This window comes from Camponotus floridanus, unplaced genomic scaffold (genome assembly GCF_003227725.1).
Source record: "Camponotus floridanus strain SB8 unplaced genomic scaffold, Cflo_v7.5 scaffold65, whole genome shotgun sequence".
Classification (NCBI taxonomy): Eukaryota; Metazoa; Arthropoda; class Insecta; order Hymenoptera; family Formicidae; genus Camponotus; species Camponotus floridanus.
The window spans coordinates 745,928-769,407 of record NW_020229825.1 but is presented as its reverse complement, the minus strand read 5'-3'; the positions used below and the strand labels follow the sequence as shown (position 1 = coordinate 769,407).

The following is a 23,480-nucleotide window of genomic DNA, read 5'->3' as shown; positions in this document are numbered from 1 at the left end:
TTTAAATGGGACACCCTATATACTTTTACATATTCTTGTAGCTCGAGAGTTTTCCAAAACTCTATAATTAAGTTAGTTTTCATTAAGTACTATTCATTAACTTTCCGAGTTATGAGGTTTGAAATCATTTTTTAATTTTACATAAACCGTAAGATATCTTGTATACAACTTGTATACAACTTTTGTCTGAAACACTTTCTAGTAAAACTCTTCCTTATCGAGATATTCGACCGTGTCCAGACTTTTTTGACACCGTGTATGTAACAAAACATATAATAAAAACAAATTGCTAATATCAATGTATCAATGACTTTATTCGTAGGAACTCTGGTAATAATATACGTGCGATGAGAAAAAAATCTTCGTTAAAAAAAGAAATTTCTTCATCAAGTATTAAAAGTTTAAAATAAAAGATATGAAAGATATATAATATTTCAATGTCCTATAAAAATAACTTGCAATATATAATTATTTCATCGATGGATTGAAGAGAAATCCGCCACGTGTGGGATGTATCTCTTTTGCGGATGTAAAAAAAAATATCGATAAACTTGAAACGCGAAACATTACAATTGCTTGCGCTTTTAACAACCGAGGAAATGATGTGTTCCATAATTCAGGGTAGCAGTACGACCGACCCTTTTACCACCGAATGGTCATTTCTGCATTCAACAGGTGGTCCAGTTTACGTGAAATGTTGATGAAAACTTTCCACGAGTACTCGCGCGTGCGTTACGTTAAGGAGATCCTGGTAAAAATCGCGCAGGAGTGCACTATTAAACGCGCAAACGACCTTAAATTATCAGGTGCCATCAGATGCTATCGTTGTATTCGAAGTACTTTTATGAAAAAAAAAAATATATATATATATATATATATATATATATATATATATATATAATAACTTATAATGATAATTAAATTTGCGATAGCTTCAACAGCGTCGGAGTCTACTCTCTAAAAGTGAATCAGTGAAAATATCACTAATTTAAACAGTAAAATAAGATTTCACTGAGAATCAGGGAGTATTTTTCTGATTTTCAGTGGAAACGCTTATTTTTTTGTTATTTTATCTTATATCTCACTGATTATGGTCAGTTAAAATAAAATTCACTGTAAAATCAGTAAATTTCACTGTAAAACCAGTAATCGCTAGTTCGTTCATTTACAGCTACGATCGCTATCTCTCTCGTATTTAATTTTAATTATAAGAATTATATAAAGTTTGCAAAGAGCGACATTTAAAATTAGAAGTATTACTTCGATTTAATTTCTGATACAATCTCATAGAGAGGCTTCAGATATTAAATCGATCTTTATAAGCCGGACAAATAAATGTCTGGCGACTTAATGAAAATTATTCGTTATCTATTTAAAATAACAAGTTTAATATGCATGTAATATAAATAAAATAAAATTTTTAATATAATAAATATTTAGTAAATATAAATAAAATTTTTAATTTCATATGAAATAGATAGAGAGAATTATAATTTAATATTACCGACAATAACGAAAGAAATATTACTGATATTGAGAAATATTACCGATTGAAACAGTCAAAATTATTAACTGATTCTTTCAATAAAATATCACTGATTTACAGTGCTATACTTATAACTGCTGTAATCAGTGACCATTTACTGTTTTTCAGTGATACACTGATTCACTGATTCACTTTTAGAGAGCAATTTTAATTGCACGTTTTGAGATCATCTTTTTAATAAATGAGATTAACAGAGATATTTTTTCGTTTGAGTGAAAATAAAAAATTTTCTTCGAGTTTTTGAGGAAAAGAAAAAAGTAACGAGTAAAACTTCCCTCGTCGAGCAAAGATGAATGAAAAAAGTGCTTCTTTAAAGCTACGTAAGAAACTTATTGCACTATTTTTCGCAATCGACTTTATCGCTGCTCATTCCGAGAGAGCATCTCGATTCGTCGTTCTTGCGAATTCACGAAATGAGATGGGGTATCTGCTATCATATCGATCTTCGGCGCGAGAGGATGCCCAAACATATTGAAATATTGATATCGCTTTACATCGGGACATCCTTACGCGGCAGACTCGCCTAAAAATAACTAGCGAATCAGAATACAGATCTTTTCGCTGATGGAAAAGAAGTTTCTCTGTGCATCGAAGAAAGAGATAGTCGGCGAGTTTCTTTTTTATTACGCTCTCTGACGCTTTATTCGGGAAATAGCCATTTGGAGAAATCAAACATAAAGTTCGTTTCGTTTTTTTACGAAGGAATTGAAGTTTATTATAGGCGAAACTTTATCGGAAAATGTAGCCGGTAACGATTGAAAAATTAATGATTCCATCGATTCTCGTTAGCCAAAGTATTTGTTTGTTAAAAATACGCGGAGCTCTCTTCTCGATCTTCCGGCGTCAAGGAGAAGGAGAGAATCGGGAAAATGATCTTAAAAATAGAAGCGAGCGAAATATGAGAGAAGCGAGGCGCGGTGAAATATTCAGAGAAACTTCTTTCCTCTCCACGAATGGAGGAGACGAGCGCGAGATTCAGAGACGCCGATATGTCAATTACCTTCTCGTCCTCGTTCCCAGTAGCAGCCGCTGAGATTTTTGTCGCCTTTCGCCCATCCCGCGACGTTTAAAGCCGACGAGTAAATCGAATTACTTTGCGCTTACCGAGAGATACCCGTTGAAATTGGATGTTACCGGAGATTCGACGTCTGATCGTCGTCTGCGATGCACAAAAGAGCTGAAGCTCTTCTTGACAGTGACAGCAAGTCATTAGCCCGTTCTGCAATTTTGAGTAAAATCTTATCGACTAATTGGAAGCTGTCTCTTTCTCTTCTCTCTCTCTCTCTCTCTCTCTCTCTGTCTTTTGCCACTTCACGTATTCTCCAATCCGAACCAATCCAATCTCTCTGGACTTAGCGGAGAGCAGAGCTCTCGTTACGACAAATTTCGAGACGCTTGGATCTCGAGAACGCGTTTAATCGCGCTAATATCCTCTCTCGAGAAAAAAAAGTAGAAAATTTTACTAAAGAAAGGAGAAAGAGAGAGAAAGAGAGAGAGAGAGAGAGAGAGAGAGAAATTTTGATACATCGACAAATGAGAAAATAAAATTTAGATGCATCAAAAATTTCCATTCTCATCAAATTGGGACGCAATGAAAAAATATCCAATCAATTTGGGTTTCAATAAAAGTGCCAATAGTATAAACAAAGAATGTCACAACTCGCGATACTTTCAAATCACAATTTCTTAGGGATGTTTTGTATGTACAATTCCAGCAAAAAGTAGTTGAAAATCAATATTGACGAATATATCCACTTTTGGTGTATTTTGAGTAAGAAATTGTGTGGAATATTACAATTTGATCTTGTCTACAGTGCAGAGATGTATTTTTTAATATTTATTGCGTTTTTACTAAAATATTCCGAATTTTGTGAATCGAAATGATTAACTTTTGGCAGAAAATTTCGCCTTGTGACAGATACATGGCTAACTTCATTGAATTATATTTAATATCTTTTTAACCAGTTAGTACTTGTATAATATTATTTGATCAAATAATATTTTCTGTGTATCTAAATTTTTGCAACTTTTAAACAAATTCTGAATATTATTTCCATGTGTTTTTGTCATTTGAATCGACGTGGTTATACGTTTCCCATAAGAACACATGTTAATCCAGTGCAAATTAAAATCCTTGTAACTTGTGAACGCTTTAGTGAATCGACTTAAAAATTGTACTGAAGATTCTAAACATGTAAGGACATTCTGTACAATTTTCATTAAATTCTCAATATTTTGAAAATAGGTATAAAATATCCTTATGGATGTTTTGTACAATCCCAGCAAAAAGTAGCTGAAAATCAATATTGACGAATATATCCATTTTTGGTGTATTTTGAGTAAGAAATTGTGTGGAATATTACAATTTGATCTTGTCTACAGTGCAGAGATGTATTTTTTAATATTTATTGCGTTTTTACTAAAATATTCCGAATTTTGTGAATCGAAATGATTAACTTTTGGCAGAAAATTTCGCCTTGTGACAGATACATGGCTAACTTCATTGAATTATATTTAATATCTTTTTAATCAGTTAGTATTTGTATAATATTATTTGATCAAATATTTTCTGTGTATCTAAATTTTTGCAACTTTTAAACAAATTCTGAATATTATTTCCATGTGTTTTTGTCATTTGAATCGACGCGGTTATACATTTCCCATAAAAACACATGTTAATTCGGTGCAAATTAAAATCCTTGTAACTTGTGAACGGTTTAGTGAATCGATTTAAAAATTGTACTGAAGACTCTAAACACATGTAAGGACATTCTGCACAATTTTCATTAAATTCTCAATTTTGAAAATACAAAACATTCTTAAGTTAAAATAACTCATTCGTCGTATGTTACTTATTGACTAAAAGTGTTAAACAATTAACACAATACTTCACATTTATTTTTGTTATTGTGACTTTAAGTGTAATGTAAAAATAACATACAAATTAATTAAAAATTACATGAAAAAATAGTTACAGAAATTCGTAAGAATTTTGTAGGACATTAACTTATAATAGTAATTATTTTAACTTAAATTATTTGTAATAGAAACATTTGACTTTAATTTTGATTATTTTGTATGTTAAAGTTCAAGATTATTTGAAGATTTACTTTAACTTTTCTTAGAATGTTAAACTAGACATGTGTTTTTTGTCATTGAATCGACGTTGTTATACGTTTCCTATAAAAACACATGTTAATTCGGAGCAAATTAAAATCCTTATAACTTGTGAGCGCTTTAGTGAATCGATTTAAAAATTATACTGAAGACTCTAAACACATGTAAGGACATTCTGCACAATTTTCATAAAATTCTCAATATTTTGAAAATAGGTACAAAACATCCTTAAGAAATTCGAAGATGAAAGAAACATAACTTGCTGTTATTATTGATAAATAACAATCCAATTCGATTGCTGATTCGAAACAATCGAAACCAATCGCATCCGTACGATGATGAGAGGACTGCAGCGTATGTTTATATGTGTCTATGTCTGTGTTCATCTTCCCTTTCTGTCCCTTTCGGTCTATGAATGGATGCAAAGGTGTGTATTTGTGCGGAGCAGCACTGTATTTCCTCTTTCTACAGCCGGTCAACGCTACAATCTTCTATTTACGTCGTGCACGACCGGCTGCAAATTGCGAATTGATCGGTTGGCACGGGCGCGCTATTAGGTCTAAATACGAGAACAACAGTCGCGATCGATCGCGGGATTGTCGCGGTAAATTAAAGTGCATAACTCACGAACGTGAAAACGCAAAGTTGCTCGCGACGCGCGCAAGCTGAGAGAGTTTTTGAGTAACGACGAACAAATAAAAAAAAATCCTCGTCAATTTTCAAGAAAAAAAAAATGGCGATTCCACAAAGTCGGAAAACCTACCTATCTATAATCGCCGTCCACGGTCGCCCCCGACATCCCGATCACGTCCTATGACGGCGCGTCGACGTCGTAGCTGCCATCGCTCTCGTTCTCGCGCTGGCACGCCGACTCCAGGTGCTTGTTCAAGTAAGACTTGAGGGCGAACGACTTGTGACACTTGTGGCACTCGTAGTTCTTGTCGGCCGAGTGAGTCTGCATATGGGCCCGTAGGTTCGAGCGGTCGGCGAACGCCTTGCCGCAGTGGGCGCATCCGTATGGCTTCTCGCCGGTGTGGCTGCGCAGATGACCCTGCAGCAGCCAGGGTCGCGAGAACATCTTGCCGCATACGCCGCAGCTGTGTGTGAGCTTGTGCGTGAGCACGTGCATCGCCAGGGCGGGCATGCTGACGTACGCCTTGCCGCAGTGGATGCACTTCTTGGCCGATTGCGAGTCGATGCTGCGATGCGTCTGCTTGTGCCGCGACAGATTCGACGAGGTCGCGTATTGCTTGCCTGTTGGATGAAGAAAAGAAAGGGTGCGGGTTGACTCGGAGGAATATTCACGCTATTCACACTATTCATGATCCGTTAGATTGGGTATCTCGGGATCGTGGTATCCATATGATATTCATCAACCCTCATCAAAAATTGAGTATTAAATTACTATAAACAATTTTACATAAATTTATAAATATATACCCAAACAGCACAAAATGGCCGAAAGATGTCTAAAGGACTTTAAGATGTCTGTAAGACACCTTTTTGATGTCTTTTGGACATGTGTGCTGTCTGGGTAATATTACATATTAAAATATATTATTACGTATATGATATTATGTATGATGCAGTAGGATAAAGGGACAAGAAATTCCTGGTTATTTAAAGAAGAGATGGAGAGAAAATAGGCAGAAAGTGGCGAAATAGATTAGGAAATGGTGTGAATAAAAAGTGGTAGAGTTGAAAGGAGGAAGAAGAGAGGATATGTAGGATATGTGGGATAGAGAGTGAAACGTGAAAACATGTATGGGAAAGGTTAGGTTAGGGATAGCAAGAAATGGTGAGACAGATTTTGACAGAGGGAAGAGAGAGAAGGGTTGAAAGGGTTGAAGAGAATAAGAAGGGAAAATGAGTAGGAGAGGGAATTGTGTAGTGAATATGAGAGATGAGAAGAAAAGAAATGAGAATTATTAAGAAATATTAAGAGAAATATTAAGAAATAATAGAACAATAAATTAAGAAATAATAGAACAATAAATATTATAAAAAATTAAAAAATAATAGAACAGTAAATTAAGAAATAATAAAACAATAAATTTATATTACAAGTACTCTCTAAAAGTGAATCAGTGTATTATCACTGAAAAACAGTAAATGGTCACTGATTACAGCAGTTATAAGTATAGCACTGTAAATCAGTGATCTTATTGAAAGAACCAGTTAATTATTTTGACTGTTTCAATCAGTAATATTTCTCAATATCAGTAATATTTCTTTCGTTATTGTCAGTAATATTAAACTATAATTCATCTCTCAATTTATTTCATATGAAATTAAAAATTTTATTTATATTTACTAAATATTTATGATATTAAAAATTTTATTTATATTTACTAAATATTTATTATATTAAAAATTTTATTTTATTTATATTACATGCATATTAAACTTGTTATTTTAAATAAATAACGAACGAATAATTTTCATTAAGTCGCCAGACATTTATTTGTTCGACTTATAAAGATCGATTTAATATCTGAAGCTTTTCTATGAGATTGTATCAAAAATCGAAATAATACTTCTAATTTTAAATGTCGCTCTTTGCAAACTTTGTATAATTCTTATAATTAAAATTAAATACGAGAGAGATAGCGATCGTAGCGGTAAATGAACGAACTAGCGATTACTGGTTTTACAGTGAAATTTACTGATTTTACAGTGAATTTTATTTTAACTGACCATAATCAGTGAGATATAAAATAAAATAACAAAAAAATAAGCGTTTCCATTGAAAATCAGTAAAATACTCACTGATTCTCAGTGAAATCTTATTTTACTGTTTAAATTAGTGATATTTTCACTGATTCACTTTTAGAGAGTAAGTGTTAAAATATTTGTTCAAAGTTTTAAAAAATGGACAAAACGAAAATTATCAAATCAATCAATTAAAATCAAAGGCTGAGAGAGGGGGGGGAGAGGGGAGAGAGAGAGAGAGAGAGAGAGAGAGAGAGAGAGAGAGAGAGAGAAGTAGAATATATTGCAATTGAGATTAATCTACTTTATCCCCAATTTATATCTACACTCACCGCACTCGCAGCACATATAACGTCCGGTCTTGGAGGTCTCGGGTGTCTCGATCGGTTCTGTCTCCTGATTCTTCTGCACTGGGGGCGCCTTCTTGTTTTTCGATCTGCCGTCTGAGACAAGCAACGTGTCATACGTATAACTAGCCGGTTTCACCCCTTCCGTCTGCTCGGTGATGGTCTGCACCTCCTTGTCCCTTTGCGTCGGCTGCGAGTTTGGGTTGCTGTTTTCAATGTCGCTACTACACTCGGAAGTTGGTGGCGTCAACGGCGGCGTCGCTTCGATCTGTTGCAACGGTTGTTGCTGCGATTGTTGCTGTTGCTGCTGCTGCGGGGGCAGTGGCGGCGGCTGATGCTGCGGTTGTTGAGCGACGATCGACGTGCACGGTATGGTGGACGTGCTATACGTGAGCAGAATCTCCTGTACCGGCGACAAAGGTATGAAGACGCTGCCCGAGGGTGGTACGATGGTCGCACTGGGCTCGTAGATGATGCCGGCGGCCGCGGCAGGCTGTTGCTGCTGCTGTTGCTGTTGCTGATGATGATGATGGCCGTAGATGGTCGAGCCAGCTAGATCGATCGTATTCACCTGATAAATCGGTTGCTCAGCAGGTTGATAGACCGTCATCTCCTGGACGTCGCTCGCCGGCGCCTCGATCACGCTCTGAGGACCGATGGCGACGCTCGGCGGTGGCAAGGGTGGCAGCGATCGCGACAGCTCGAGAAGATCGTGCGCCGCCTCCGTCTCCGCCGCGGAGCGATCCTTGAACATGGAGGACACGTGGCTGGGCATAAGCACGCCGCAGGACGCGGGCGCGAGTCGTATCCTGAAGTCGTTGGCTGTCCTCGAGTGCTCCGGAGTGTCTTCCAGATGATAGGACGTCGCCGACGTGCTGGAGATGGCGGAAGACGATTCTCCGACGGAAGTTGGATGATACAGCATCGCGATGGACGTCGTCGCGATCGCGGCCTCGGGCCTGCCAGAGGACGTTCGCACGACGCTCGGCGAAGGTAAGGATGGGACGACCGTCGTCATCGCTGTCATTTTCTCAACGGGAGAGACGATCGATTCGGTCGGCGATGGAGTCATCGGAGACGTGCATGATGGCACGGTGATCATGGTGGTCGTCTCCATTCGCGTTGTCATCGAGCAATCTGTTGCGGATATTGCATCTGTGGAAATAACGGATAACGATGATGGTGATGATGACGATGATGATGACGATGTCGTGGTCGCTGTTGATGTGGTCCTTGCGTCCGCATCGCTCGATGCTTCTTCCTTCAAGGACTTAGCATCGGGCACGGCGGAAACCATGGGTTGCGTATCGGGACATTCTGTAGGAATTAAAAAGATTAAATTTGCGCGCACTGAGAAAAATCGGTTGATTGTAGCAACAAGACGTATATCCCATCCCATATAGCATGCATATCCAAAAGATGTCCAGAAGGTATCCAGAAGATCTTTGAGCGATTAGACATGTTCAGGATGTCCTGTTAATGTCTTTTGGACGTAGGATGCTATATGGGTATGATTGAAGGCATTTTGGTTAAATCAAACAAGAATTTCTAGTTATCATGATAAAACTCGATTTTTTATAACTAGAATGTTTAATAGATTTTACTATAAGGATTTGGTTATTTTCTGGTCGGATCTATAAAATTTCTTGCTGCTTTAATTTCTTTGTTTACCGCTAGGCGGCGAGTCAATCTTAACTTAACTCGTATTCAATATTTACCATAAAATGTATATAGGGTGGCCCTGAACGTTCCAGCCAGATTTTGAGATCTTATAGGAAATTTAATTCTGAAGAAAAAATTTCCAATAAACATGGGAAAAATGCTTCCTTAAGAAGTTATCGCTTAAAAACCTCTGATGAAGGAAGAGCAAAAGGTAAAAAGAAAATTAAATAAAAAGAAAATGAAACTAAATAAATTTCTTGAAAAACGTCTTTATTCATTTTCTACTATTACGTGCTATTACTAAAATATTAGTTAAAAAAAAATTATTTTATTTTTATGATAGAAAAAAATTTTTATTTTTTATTTTTATCGTTTTTTTCAAGAAATTTATTTAGTTTCATTTTCTTTTTATTTCATTTTCTTTTCACCTTTTGCTCTTCCTTCATCAGAGGTTTTTGAACGATAACTTCTTAAGAAGCATTTTTCGACCAATGCTTATAAGAAATTTTTTGTTCAGAATTAAATTTCCTATAAGATCTCAAAGTCTGGCTGGAAGTTCGGGGCCACCCTGTATAAAGAACTAGTATTAACATTAAATCCAAAGTATATTTTTTTTCTCTTACGAGCAGTAGTGTCAGAAAGAGGACGCTAGCTCTCTGACTGTGTGTGTTTGAGCTGCATCTTCTTCTTGCATCACTGTTTATTAATTTAATTTCTAACAAACTGAATTTAAAATAATTTATTCAATAATCTGGATTGAATTTATCCAATAATCTTGTTGGAATTCAGAATGTTAAACAGACTTTTGAGATTAGATGGAAAAAGTTTTAGACTTGATGACGAGTTTAGTATTATTAAGAAAATTTGGTAAATTTAAGAGGAAGAAATTAATCAGATTCATCTGGTAATTCCTACAAGAATTCTGGTTCGTCCATTTTCCAACAGACATACTGGTTGAATCTACCAGAATTCTAATTAATGCAACCAGATTTTTTTCTCAGTGCGTTCGTGATAATTATAGTTATCGCGTGAATCGTATAAGAGAGAAGGATAATATACATAATATATAAGCTGATCGATTTAAATCGGATCGTATTATTGCGAACCGTCTTTGTTCGCCACGGAGGTGTAATCTCGATTTTTTTGCTTCCGTTTGACTTTTTAATCGAGATTTGACGACGCCATGGACTTTTAAATGGGATAAGAAAAATATCCGATTCTCGTTACCGGCGCGATAGCAAAGAGTGTCGAATCTCGATGATGGCAGCAGGAAGTGCAACGATAGGGGGGTAGAAGAGGGGAGGAAAATGTGGGTTGCACAATATACGGATTGCGGACGTGGTGAAAGAGAGGAGGGGAGGGGAAGTGGGAGAAAGGTAGCGAGGGATTATAACGGCAAATATGTTAGAAACGAGGTCAAAGGGGTTGGCAGCAGAGAACCAAGAAGGTCGCTCGGAGAGTAAGCGGATATAAAATTTCGCGATAACTCGGTTATGAAAGTGCACGTTTCGTTTTAAGAGCAACCGACTTCCTTACTCCACCAATGTCGCCAGGCCGATCCGTTTTAATATTTCTGCGTCGTTGTTTGTTTCTGCATGTTAGGTGTTCAGGAGCGAGATAAATTTCTATCGCGATCACGAAGAGTTCGCCAACGGATCGACGTTCGCTATGAATTATTATGCGAATGTATCGTAGGTGTCCTACCCTTTTCGCGTCGTATATTACTGTTTCTCCGTTCGTGCCGTATATCAACCTAGGATACATGCAAAAGTTTTGCGAATACACATCCCGATGTATCATACAGGTATTGATATTCTACTGTAAAGAGAGATATGAGATTATAAAAGTTGTATATTTTTTTTATATACATATATATCTTTATATTAAGAAAATTCTTTATATAAGAAAGATAAACAATCATAAGCTATATGAGTCAAATCTTTTTAAAGAACATAATTCGAAGGACTGTGATCAGTAAAAATAATAAAATATTAATAATTATATTATTAGGTTTATTAAAATTAAGCTAATATAATGTAAGAAAGGCGGGCGTTTCGGCCCTTTTTTGAGGTCATCTTCAGTGCAAAAATAACTAAAAACTAAGTCAGCGAAAGACTTGATGCATTACGGTCAAAATTAAATTCTTCAAATAAGAAGATTATAAAAAGATTCTCTAACGCAACGGTCAATGATAAATCGTCTAGTCACGTTTCTCTATAGCTAAAAGACATAGAGGTCCGAGAATTAATAGATAAAAACTATAAATTAAAAATAAAATTGAACGCAACCAAGTAATGATGAAATTAACAAGAAACTTACAGAAATGATCGAAATACAAAAATATACATGAAAATCACAATTAAATTAAAGTAATTATCCAAAATAATCGTTGATAAATAATGTGATTAATGATAATGTGATATGTTGTTTATGACCGAGAAGAGAAAATAATGCAGGGAGTACAATGATTTCTAATATTATGAAAATACACACAAGAAAATAGAGATTTATATAAAGGAAACAGAATTATAATCAAAACATTCAATATTAGGAAGCTGATTTACTGCAGATATATAATTACGATGTAGGCATTCCTTGTCAGTTTTTAAATTAAGGCTATTATCCTGTCCTTTTATGAACAACATTTCAGAAATTAATCTTTTATTATAAAATGGTTCGTTCTAGAACCATGACATCATCAAGATTCTTTATATTAATATCGTAGAATATTAGTTTTTTACTATTTTATATTCTTTTTTTTACTATTTTATATACCTATATTAAGGAAGGGAATAGGAAAATTATTAAATTAAGGTTTGCGATTCCCTCTTTCTTCATATCCACATAAAAATTAGGAAATTATTTCTTCGGAACAAAAATGAATTCAGGTTACTAAACTGATTCAAAAATAGAGCAAACAAATTAAAAAATTAATTTCCATGATATTTCATATGATCATATAATTACAGAAATATATATGATGCCTAAAATTACATCAAGAACCATAAAAGTGCAGGAAACTTTATTCTTAGCTCAATAATTTTACTATTTGCTCAAAAATCAATATACAACAATATACATGGAAAATCATAATTAAATTAAAGTAATTATCCAAAATAATCGTTGATAATAGTGTGATTAATGATAATGTGATATGTTGTATATGATCGAGGAGAGAAAATAATGCAGGGATTACAATGATTTCTAATATTATGAAAATAGGGATTTATATAAAGGAAACAGAATTATAGTCAAAACATTAAATATTAGGAAGCTGATTTACTGCAGATATATAATTACGATGTAGGCATTCCTTGTCAATTTGTAAATTAAGGCTATTAGCCTATCCTTTTATGAACAACATTTCAGAAATTAATCTTTTATTATAAAATGATTCGTTATCTAGATTAATGATCGTTATCATGATATTATCAAGATTCTTTATATTATTATCGAAGAATATTAGTATATTCTTTTTTACTATACTGTATACCTATATTAAAGAAGGGAATAGGAAAATTATTAAATTAAGATTTGCGATTCCCTCTTTCTTCATATCCGCATAAAAATTAGGAAATTATTTCTTCGGAATAAAAATGAATTCAGGTTGCTAAACTGATTCAAAAATAGAGCAAACAAATTAAAAAATTAATTTCCATGATATTTCATATGATCATATAATTACAGAAATATATATGATATCTAAAATTACATCAAAAACCATAAAAGTGCAGGAAACTTTATTCTTAACTCAATAACTTTACTATTTGCTCAAAAATCAATATACACTTCTATGATTCTCGATGTAATTTTAGACATCGTAATACGATAAAAATATCATCGCGATTAATTTTTTTAATAACTCTATCTTCGCATCGTTCAGCACGATTTCAATAAAAGACTCGCTGCACTTTGAACGTTTCCGCTAATTCCGAATTACTGTTGCAGCGCTCGAAACTCCGTCGTCTCTTTTGTGCCGACAATGTGCTATAACACGCGCATTGCCATTACGATGATTCTGAGCGTCGCCTTTGTAACTGCATTTACTGTCTCGGCAAGTTTCGCATGCCATTTTCGTACGAAGAGAGTTTACGGATGCGCATGTACAAGTAGTAATACGCCACGGGGAATTCCACGGACAATTAAGGTCGTTTCGTTGCGACCAGGCAACGCGCATTGTCGGGAATTACGTGGTGCGCGCAGCGGCGTGTGCCATTATCGCTTGATAATTCGATACAAACGGGCTGGCGCGTTTATACGCGTCCAATGAATTTCACCAAGTATCACTAAAGTACTAAAACAATCGTCGGAGTACGAAAAAAAGAAGTAACTATCGCGTTTTTTAAATATTTTCCAAAAAAAGAGAGAGAGAGAGAAATTATTTTTTGCAAAAGATAAATATTAATATATATTTATCTAATAATTCATATAATAATTCATATAATATAAATACAACATTATATATTTATAATTAATGTAATATAAATTTACAGGGTGTCACTTAATTGGCGCCCTATATTTATATAGCGATATTCCTCGTGGAAAACTGAGTCGAAAAGTCCTGAACCATTTTTTTCTATAATGCTTAATAAAGCGGTAATTATTGAGTAAAGTTGCGCCAATAAGCACCGACCTTTAGCCGCCTTGACGAAATTTTCTTTAAGGAAACGCTTTTAACGGAAGAAATATGATTTTTAATGCAAAATAAAGTTTTTCGCATTATAGAAGAGAAAAATGGTTCAAAAAAATGGTTTCAAATTTTTTTCATTATAGAAAAAAATGATTCAGGACTTTTCGACTCGGTTTTCCACGAGGAATATCGCTATATAAATAGTGGGCGCCAATTAAGTGACACCCTGTATATTAATAAATATATATTAATATACTATTTAATAATAATATATAATAATAATATGTTGCGTCTGGACGAAATTGCATGACGAGTTTTTTTATAGTTTTAAATAAATTCTGGTAAATACGCATAATAGATCACATTTTATCAATTTAGATACGTAGGGGAGATTTTGTGTAATTTCATGCAAAACTCAAGAGTGAGAGTCCGCATTTATTTTGGAGACAAACAACAATTACAAATTAACAAATTAAAGTTTATATACGACTGTTTTTTTAATTGAAAAATTTTGTTTAATTTTGTTTAATTGAAAAATTTTTATTTTCACGCGACGAGACAGGGATAAAATATCCATAATTCCGTAGCTATTTTTAAAATAATGTAAACACAAACTGTTTCTAATTAATAAATACAAATAAATTAGTCCAACGTACAAAAATTTTATACACGCCGTTCCTAGTATCAATTTATAACGTCTAAGAAGAGGCATTAAAATTATCAAATTTTAATTTGCTGTATGCCCTAAACTAATGCCATCTTTCACTTGATTTTTTACGATTTTTTACTTAAAAAACAACCTCCCTTACAACATATCTAAGCGACAATAAAATCGATGAGATGTGTTTATTTAATAAATCTTTTTTTTTATTTTTTCATACATAATATCACCATATTTTTTATCAAGTTTAGGATGAAAATTTTTTTTGTCTAATATCAATCGAAAATTGGCACTCGCGGCGACAAAAAAAAATTATGTTTTTATTATTTTTGTATTATTATAATATGTTTTTAATGTTTGTATTATTATAATATGTTTTTAATAAACTAATATTGAAAAAAGAAAGAAGTGCTTCTCTGCGCTCCAACTACCGCGTATTGGCTCTCATGCCATTTTCTTTCTGATTTTTTGATTATTTGAGCCAAGTCTCTAATTATTAAAAAAAAAAATCTCTTGCAAAAAAATAATTATTATTAATTATTAAAATTAATATAATTAATTATTAAAAAATAATTAATTATAATTATCAATAGCGATCGATCACGGATCTCGGGAGAAATATGGTGAAACGCGCGACATACCTTGTGCAACAGGGGGTGCAACGTGCCCCTCAGTGGGTGAGACGAGCAGCTGCATGGTGGTTGGCGATGGCGTGCTCCTTCCGCGACCCCAGCTCTCGAATCCTCTGGCAACGCTGCTTATGTACTTGTTGCACAAGGCCTTCTTTACCATGTAACAACGCGGCATCTTGGCCTCTGATCGTCGTGCACTTCTCACCGGGATTAAAATCGCGGCGTATCGTTCTAAGATCACCAAACAACCGCGTTAGGTAAACAACCCTCTCTCGAGTATCTTCTCCGTCGTCGTTTCTTCGTATCGCGAGAGCGAGTACTTTATTGCAAATATACGTTTCCCTGATGATTTGCCAAGTATCAGTCGCAAAGTATCGATCGTGAGAGAAAGTATCGCGTTTTCCCCTCGCCCCAGGTTGCACTGCTTCCTTACGTAGGTGTTCGATACCCCGTTAATCGTTTTTGCGAAAGCGCCGAGTTTTATCTTCCACCGGACATCGAGATCGATTCCTCAATCGATGCCCCAACTGTCCGTCCCATCCGTGCGCTTCCTCTCAGATCTCCCGAGACACGACATGATCGTCTCGGTGACAGATCGGATTGTCCCTTTTACCCGGAGTTCCCATTAACAAGGAGGAGCGAGAAAACGACGCTGTTCCCTTAGGGAAAATAAAACGCTTAGCTCGGCAAATAATTTGCCCAGATGTATCGCTATTTAATCCTAGACGTCGTTGCACGATTATTCTCAATAGGACTCCTGTGTAAACGCACACATATATATACATATACATATATGTTATAATTACATATGAGGATGAATGGGTGCGAGCGTCCGTGTCTTTATACGCGTGTATATGCATTCATATTAAAATATCTCTCAAGTGAAGCAAAGCTGGGAGGAGCTCCCGATCGAGTCCGAACGGGGGTGAAACTTGTATACGCGACGTGCGTCTCTAGCGCTGAGTCTCAGGTCGTTTGGGGGCGAGATTATATAAGTGGTTGGCTGGCGAGAAGCTTGTGTGCGGCTTGCCTTTGCTTGGTTCCTCGAGATTACCTTGTTTGTAGTATTGCTTTCGTTGTATATATTCACGGGTGGACGATTTACATTCTCTACGACCTCGGTCTCATGCCTGTCTGCGTGTCTCGTCGTTTGTACATCGGTCTATACGGCGCGTTTCTAGCCATGTCTGGTGTCTTTCTCTCTCTCCCTTTCCCTTTTTCCCACCCCCTTCGCTTCACCAGCGCGACTTCGTTATCCCACGTTTCCTCCGGCAGTGCATGCGTCGGCGGAATCCGGGGTTTCCGTCGCCCTAGGGGAATCAAACGTTTCACTCGCCCGGTTGCTCCAGGTGGTACCTCGTCTCGCCGATTCCCGATGACGTCGCTGCCCTGGGACGCGCGTGTTTCGACGATAACATTCTCATCGTGACGATCTAGATCCCCTTGCAACGACGAATGTTTCTGTAAATTGATCAAGAACGACGACGTGTGGAGTCTCCTCGAATTGACTTTCGAAATTGCGATGCGGTTGAAAGGCGGTTCTTCGTTTATTTTGTCGATGAGGTCAGGAAAAAATGTCGAGACTCCTTCAGCGAACTTCTTCCTGTTGCTCCCTTTATAATTCGATAAACGTAACGACTTCTATTCGATACGCGAATAGTTGGGTCTCTCTATAAGGATTTGGTCCTCTGAATTACTCAGCGCGCGTCGTTTCCTTTGAATCGTAGGAAACGTCGGATATATTCTATCCTGAGGATGAGAAAAGAGCTCTTCTAGCGTTCGTCTCCCTCGATGCGTCCTCGCTTGATTTATACAGAGAGCGAAAACACGAGACGTAGAACGAATCCCATTCCCCTTGCGAAAAGATACGATCCAATATAATTCCCGATCGAAGAAACACCGACGATGAAAAGTTATAAAAAATCTATACAGGAAGTGGAAACACTGTGTATATTAATTGTCGTTAAAATTTCCTCCGCTCTTATCTCTCGCCTCTCGCTTTCGAGAGAGAACGTCGGAAACGTTTCCCTTCGAGTTTCGATCCTCACGTCCGCCGTTTCCGGGGTCGGTGCTCGGTCGTCGAGCGCGATGCTCCGATGTGCGGCTGCGGTCCCGACGATCCCTCGCGATCGTCGCGCTTCCTCCGCGTTCTCCTCCCTTTTCGAAAACAAGTCTCTTCACCTTCGACTCCGGAGATGGGCGGGTGTGCCTTCGCAGGGACGAGCAACAAGTTGGACAACAGGTCCGCGATGTTGTGTATCCGTGTGCGCCGGTGTGTGCGAGAGCGCTGCCGCCGCCGCCTTACGTGTGTGGTCGATAGCTCCCTCTAGCCCTCTCACCGCGACCCCGGAAATCCCGCGCGCGGCCCCCCCCTCCCTCCCGACCCCACACACTCGCCTCACGGCTCGCGCGCGCTCTCGCTCCCCTCGGCGGTGCACACACGCAGTTGGAGGTTACTTGGCTGACGTAGCGTTACCAGCCTGAAGTTAGCAGCGTGTGGTACTCTTTCTCCTTCGCCTCGTACGCGGAGAGAAGTTAGTCGATTAACTTCTCTCTGCTCGCGCACGTCTGTGGCACGCTGCTGTCGCCAACCTTCCCGACGACTTTCCTCGTCGAGAGCGCCCGAGGACCCGATGTGTCGACGGTGGACGCCCCCGTAACGTGATGTCGACGACGCGATCCACGCGGACTACCGGTGGGTCTCGCTCGCTCGGCGGACGGATATACACGAGGCGTAACCACGACAACGAGCACCGCGACGACGGCGGCGACGGCGGCGGCGGTGACGTGGAACGAGAACGAACGAGTCGAGCAAGGACGACGACGACGATGACGACGACGACAACGACGACGACGATAAAGACGAGGACGATGATAACGACGACAACGACGAGAAAGACGACAACGACGACGACGACGACGACGACAGCAGACACGACGAGCACCGACCGAGCTTCGCGAAGATCGAAGACGAAGATGTACCACCTGTAGGCGCAGAAGCAACAATTGTCCGCCGTGTATCGCGGTGGAGGGTAGCCCGACTACATGGCTCGTACCGGGTGTGGCTGGGGTGCAACTGCCAATGCAGCGTCGCCGACGAGCGTCGCCCCGCGTCCCGGGCGCCTGCGTCCTCGTCGCCGTGCTCGTGTGCAGCGTTTCCCCCCCCTCCCTTCCCCGACCCCTCCTTCCTTCTCCCGCCCGCGTAACTCGCGTTCCCAACCCCCCTTTCTCCGGGGGGAGGGGGTAGGAGGAGGAAGGGGTTCCCCGTCGGTTGCGGCGCCGTCCTCCCGCAGCGTTTTCTCGTTCTCACTCTCCTCGTTCTTACGCGCCACCCTCTCTCTCTCTCTCTCTCTCTCTCGTCGTATTCCTCGATCGAGGAGAGTCAGGGGGGAGAGGAAGGCCGACGGGGTGGATCGGCGGGGAAACCCCTCGCCGACGCCGATCCGGCTCTCGTCCATCGATTTTGTACGAGTTCGGGGCCAGACCAACACCTGTTACCGCTGGTGGGTGGGCAAAGAGGGAAGAATGGAAGAGCGCGCGAGGTAGAATGGGATCGAGAACGCAGGGAGGAAGGAGGGGGGGAACAGGGAGAGAAGCGAATCCCTTCCGCGGTTGAGGGAGAAAGAGAGAGAGAGAGAGAGAGGAGGAGGAGAAGGTGGAGAAAGGGAGAGAGCAGCCACCGACCGCTAGATACCGACGAGGAAACACCGACGCCAATCGATAGCGTCGACCTCGGCATCCTGCCGCGTTCGCCGACGGGGTTTGCGATAGCGCGTGCTACCCTCTCTCTCTCTCTCTCTCTCCCTCCTTCGCACCCTTCTCTCTCCTATCCCCGTCTGTTTCTCGTGCACGAGAGCGAGTCTCCCCCTGTCCGTCCCTCTTTTTCACCCTCTCGGCGCTATTCCGCGCCTCGGGTACCGTCCGCCTCCCTTTGTCGGCGTCGTCTTCCTCGTCGGCCGGTCAGATCGGGCCGCGATCCGCGTTTTCTCCTCTACTTCGCCCGTCTCGCTCGCGGGTGCGTCGTACATTGGATTTATTTATCTCGTACGGCGCCTACGTCTATTCTCTTTCCGCGGGAGACTCCTGGAATTAGCGCTAACAAGTTGGCCCGGGATGTAATTCCGAGTGGAATTAGCTCGGATTATTTTCTTAGAAGTTGTCGATGGTACGTCGTTTTAACTTTCTCAAGGGAGACTCGCGTCAAGCTCGAAACGTAAAGCGGAATGGGCTACACGTGTGCTCCATATAAAAGCTAACGGATATCGATTCTTCTCGTTTCTCTCCCGGTCGCAGCTTTATTTTTTACTTACGTTTCATTATTTACAATTACTGTAGATATATCGCAATGTTATTCAGAACCGACTGCAAAGATGACAAAATACCACTGATGCCACTTGTAAAATACGTAATTTCTTCATCATGTCCCGCTGTATCAATATTTTTGCGCGTAGGAGATTATTCAGTATCTTTGGTGAATGAATTTTTTTCCTCTCTTTTTTTTCTATAACATTTTTTAATAAAACTTTCTTATCCCAGAAGCTATTTGTTGATGCTAACAATATTTCAATCCGGCCTATCATTTTCTTTCTCTCGCACATGCGTGCCGTAAGAGGTAATAATAAATTCGGGATGACGGATTCACATGGAATTTACAGAGACATTGCTAATCATCTCAGGACACGAGATTGCGCGAGAGATTATGATGGAGTCATGTATAATTAATGAATACAGATCCTTGACGAATTGCGTCTTAATTTAGGCATTACAGCTGACAACTAGAAAAATTTTAAAAATGAATAAAAGAGATCAGATATGGCCGTTTGGAGTAAAACTATGTAATAAATTTTGCGCGTTGTTAATTAAATTCGAAAATTCCTCATTACATAAGTAATAATAATTTTAATATCTTTTAAAACATTTAGAGTGTCAATCTTTTATTTACAATTCCACACTGAGAAAAATTGTTTGATTGTACCAACAAGACGTATATGATTGACGTATATGATTTTGGTTAAATCAAACAAGAATTTCTAGTTATCATGATAAGACTCGATTTTTTATAACTAGAACGTTTTATAACTAGAACGTTTAATCTGGATTGAATTTATCCAATAATCTTATTGGAATTCAGAATATTAAACAGACTTTCGAGATTAGATGGAAAAAATGTTAGACGACTTAGTGCTGGCGAGTTTAATATTATTAACTAGAAAATTTGGTAAATTTAACATGAAGAAATTAATCAGATTCATCTGGTAATTCCTACAAGAATTCTGTTTCGTACATTTTCCAACAGACATGCTGGTTGAATCTATCAGAATTCTAATTAATGCAACCAGATTTTATCTCAGTGTAGTATTAACATTAAATCCAAAGTATATTTTTTTTCTCTTACGAGCAGTAGTGCCAGAAAGAGGACGCTAGCTCTCTGATTGTGTGTGTTTGAGCTGCATTCTCTTCTTGTATCACTGTTTATCAATTTCTAACAAACTAAATTTAAAATAACTTATTGAATAATCTGAATTGAATTTATCCAATAATCTTGTTGGAATTCAGAATATTAAACAGACTTTTGAGGTTAGATGGAAAAAATTTTAGACGACTTGGTGCTGGCGAGTTTAGTATTATTAATCAGAAAATTTGGTAAATTTAACAGGAAAAAATTTATCAGATTCATCTGATAATTCCTACAAGAATTCTGATTCGTCCATTTAATAGACATACTGGTTGAATCTAACAGAATTCTAATTAATGCAGATTTTTTTCTCAGTGCAATGATTAATATTCCAAATATGGAAATATATACTTCAATATAAATTGCTATTAATTTAAAAGCGTTATTCTTTCGTTTCGAGTTGTTGGGATAAAAGTATTTCCTTGCTTGCTACTACGCGTATATATGGACAATTTATCTTCTATTTTTGTTGTTTTATATATGTTCTCCTGATGAAAACTCATGTCGGACACGTACGAGTGTAATTCCGTAACTGCAGTTGCACCAGAGATTGGTGGACACCAACAGCGCTATTCGCTAAAGATGGTTATGGCGATTCACCCTATATACACCCTACCGATTTGTGCCAGCTCGTTCACAAAGTGTCTAACGGCGTCGTCAAGGTATAACTAACATTTGACGTAATGATCACTCGGTTAACGAGTATCACTCGACAGCTTTAACAGTCGAAATACAGAAAAAGAGCAAGAAAAAAATCGAGAGAACAAAGAGGGAAAGGAGAGAGAAAAAGAGAGAGACAGAGAGATCGAACCACCGCACCGGTTATCCACCCCCGCCGCCATCATATAACGACACGTCGCGAGTCAGAGGTTGCCGAGCAACGGATGATGGTCGGCGAAGCGATGTGCTCGAGTCGAATGGAGAGCGAGAGAAACGAATAATAACGAAACGGCCGGCCATTCCCGAATTTAGCCGCAGGCCCGTAAAGCACGGGAGGCGCCGCTCAATTGAAAGCGCGATCGGGAGTGTTTCTTCTCTTTGCGGAAAATCGTCGCGTTGAAGGTTCTTGAATCTTTCATAAGAGCAGCACAATTAAGAGTAGTGCAATTGCAAATTTATTTCCTTTTGCTAAAAGAGATATGTTTATAATGTTATATTAAATCTCCTAAAAATGCTGGATATTTTCGTATCTTGAAATATTGATATAAAAATATAGAATTTATTTTTTTTGCATATAGAATAAATATAGAATTTAATTAAATATAGAATTAAATTAATTAAATATAGAATTTATTTTTCTTTGCTCTCTCCCGCAATTTAATAAAATAATATATCGATTCACGCACACATATTTACGTGAAAAGGAGGGAAATAAATCGTGGGGCACCATCTTGCCTGAAGTCGGTCCTGCGAGGTGCACAACATGCGAAATAAGCCTGGATGGGTTCGGGAGATCGTGAGGAACAATAACGTACGATACATTCCAATTTCACTCGAGTGGTCGCCATTTTGTTAAAGGGGAGTTCCATTAAGCGAGGGGTGATTTTTCGAGTCGCACAAACGAAACGACGCGTACATAAATATATATATTACGTCGTCTTGCGCGCGTACAGGATGTTTCATTCTCATCTGTGTAAGTGTTATCTCTGGAAACAGCATGAGGTGTAAAGGGTAAAAGTCGAATATGTCACGTAGCACGTGGGTGATATGGATTTCGTCTTTCCCCCGATGAGGCCATGTTGCTTTTCTTTCGAGGATCCCCTCATTTCAGTCGCTGTGTGAGTAATAAAATAAAAAAAGGAGGAAGAAAAAGAAAACAATATTACGGTCGATTAATCGTTTTACATCCATTCGATATTGAATTTAGTCTCATTTGCTATGCAAAACTTGATGAAAAGTTTTGGAAGAGATAGAGATTAAAAATGGCTCTCGAGTGAATCCTCGCAGCAGTAATGATCCATTTATCCTATATAATGTAATTATTAACTTGGCCCATTATACCTCGACGTATCCAAATGAGTTTTAAGTGAGCTAGATATATCAATCTAAATTACATCCGATTATTAAAACTGCCTTTAACTTGCAATTCCTTTTATTTTCCAACCTAAAGCTAGAATAAACGCATATAAGTGACATACAAACGTTAATAGGGAAAGCAATTAACGAAATGAGTAATAGATGACGTTAATAACACGACGTTTGCGCTCGCGAAAGTTACAATTCCATTCTCTCTCTGACATCCCTCGGTTTTTTTTCTACTCATCGCTTTTTCTCCGAGACGTCTTTCCAGTAAGTAGCGCCATATCACAGAGATGATTTACCCCGGAACTGTAAATTACGTTAGATAATGGCTCACCGTGGAAACTTGGAACTTTAAAGTTCAACCGTAAAATTTGAAACTTCGTTTAAAATACGATAATACGGGCACGATGATGACTGGCCGACGAATCGAGAATACCGGCTGCTCCAAATTAATCTTTTTCTCTTTAATGTCTCTTTATTTCTTTAATATGCTTTTTCTATTTTTTATTGCATTTTGATATATTGAAAAATCTTTAAATATAAATATATGCGAAGCACAAGACAGAAAGATGGAGAAAGAGAGAGAGAGAGAGAGAGAGAGAGAGAGAGAGAGAGAGAGAGAGAGAGAGAGAGAGTTTCGTGCATTCTTTTTGTAAGTTTTAAAAAATATTAAACAATCTATTAAATAACTTTTGT

General features: G+C 38.2%; 1 protein-coding gene across 1 annotated transcript; it reads right to left on the bottom strand.

Moving 5' to 3' along the window:
• Positions 1 to 1,796: 1,796 nt before the first annotated feature.
• LOC105250246 (mucin-2) lies at positions 1,797 to 16,069 on the bottom strand. The gene is made up of 4 exons (XM_020027231.2): positions 15,317 to 16,069; positions 7,708 to 9,039; positions 5,427 to 5,917; positions 1,797 to 2,765 (listed from the first exon to the last, which is right to left on the bottom strand). The coding sequence occupies exons 1-3, from the start codon at positions 15,480 to 15,482 to the stop codon at positions 5,475 to 5,477; spliced, it is 1,941 nt and encodes a 646-aa protein (XP_019882790.2). The 5' UTR covers positions 15,483 to 16,069; the 3' UTR covers positions 1,797 to 2,765; positions 5,427 to 5,474.
• Between the last annotated feature and the right edge of the window lie 7,411 nt (positions 16,070 to 23,480).

Coding starts and splice junctions, on each gene's coding strand:
- LOC105250246 (XM_020027231.2), bottom strand. CDS start 15,482: ATGCCGCGTTGTTACATGGTAAAGAAGGCCTTGTGCAACAAGTACATA. Junction 9,040..15,316: donor TGCACCCCCTGTTGCACAAG/GTATGTCGCGCG, acceptor TAATTCCTACAG/AATGTCCCGATACGCAACCC. Junction 5,918..7,707: donor TTATATGTGCTGCGAGTGCG/GTGAGTGTAGAT, acceptor TTCATCCAACAG/GCAAGCAATACGCGACCTCG.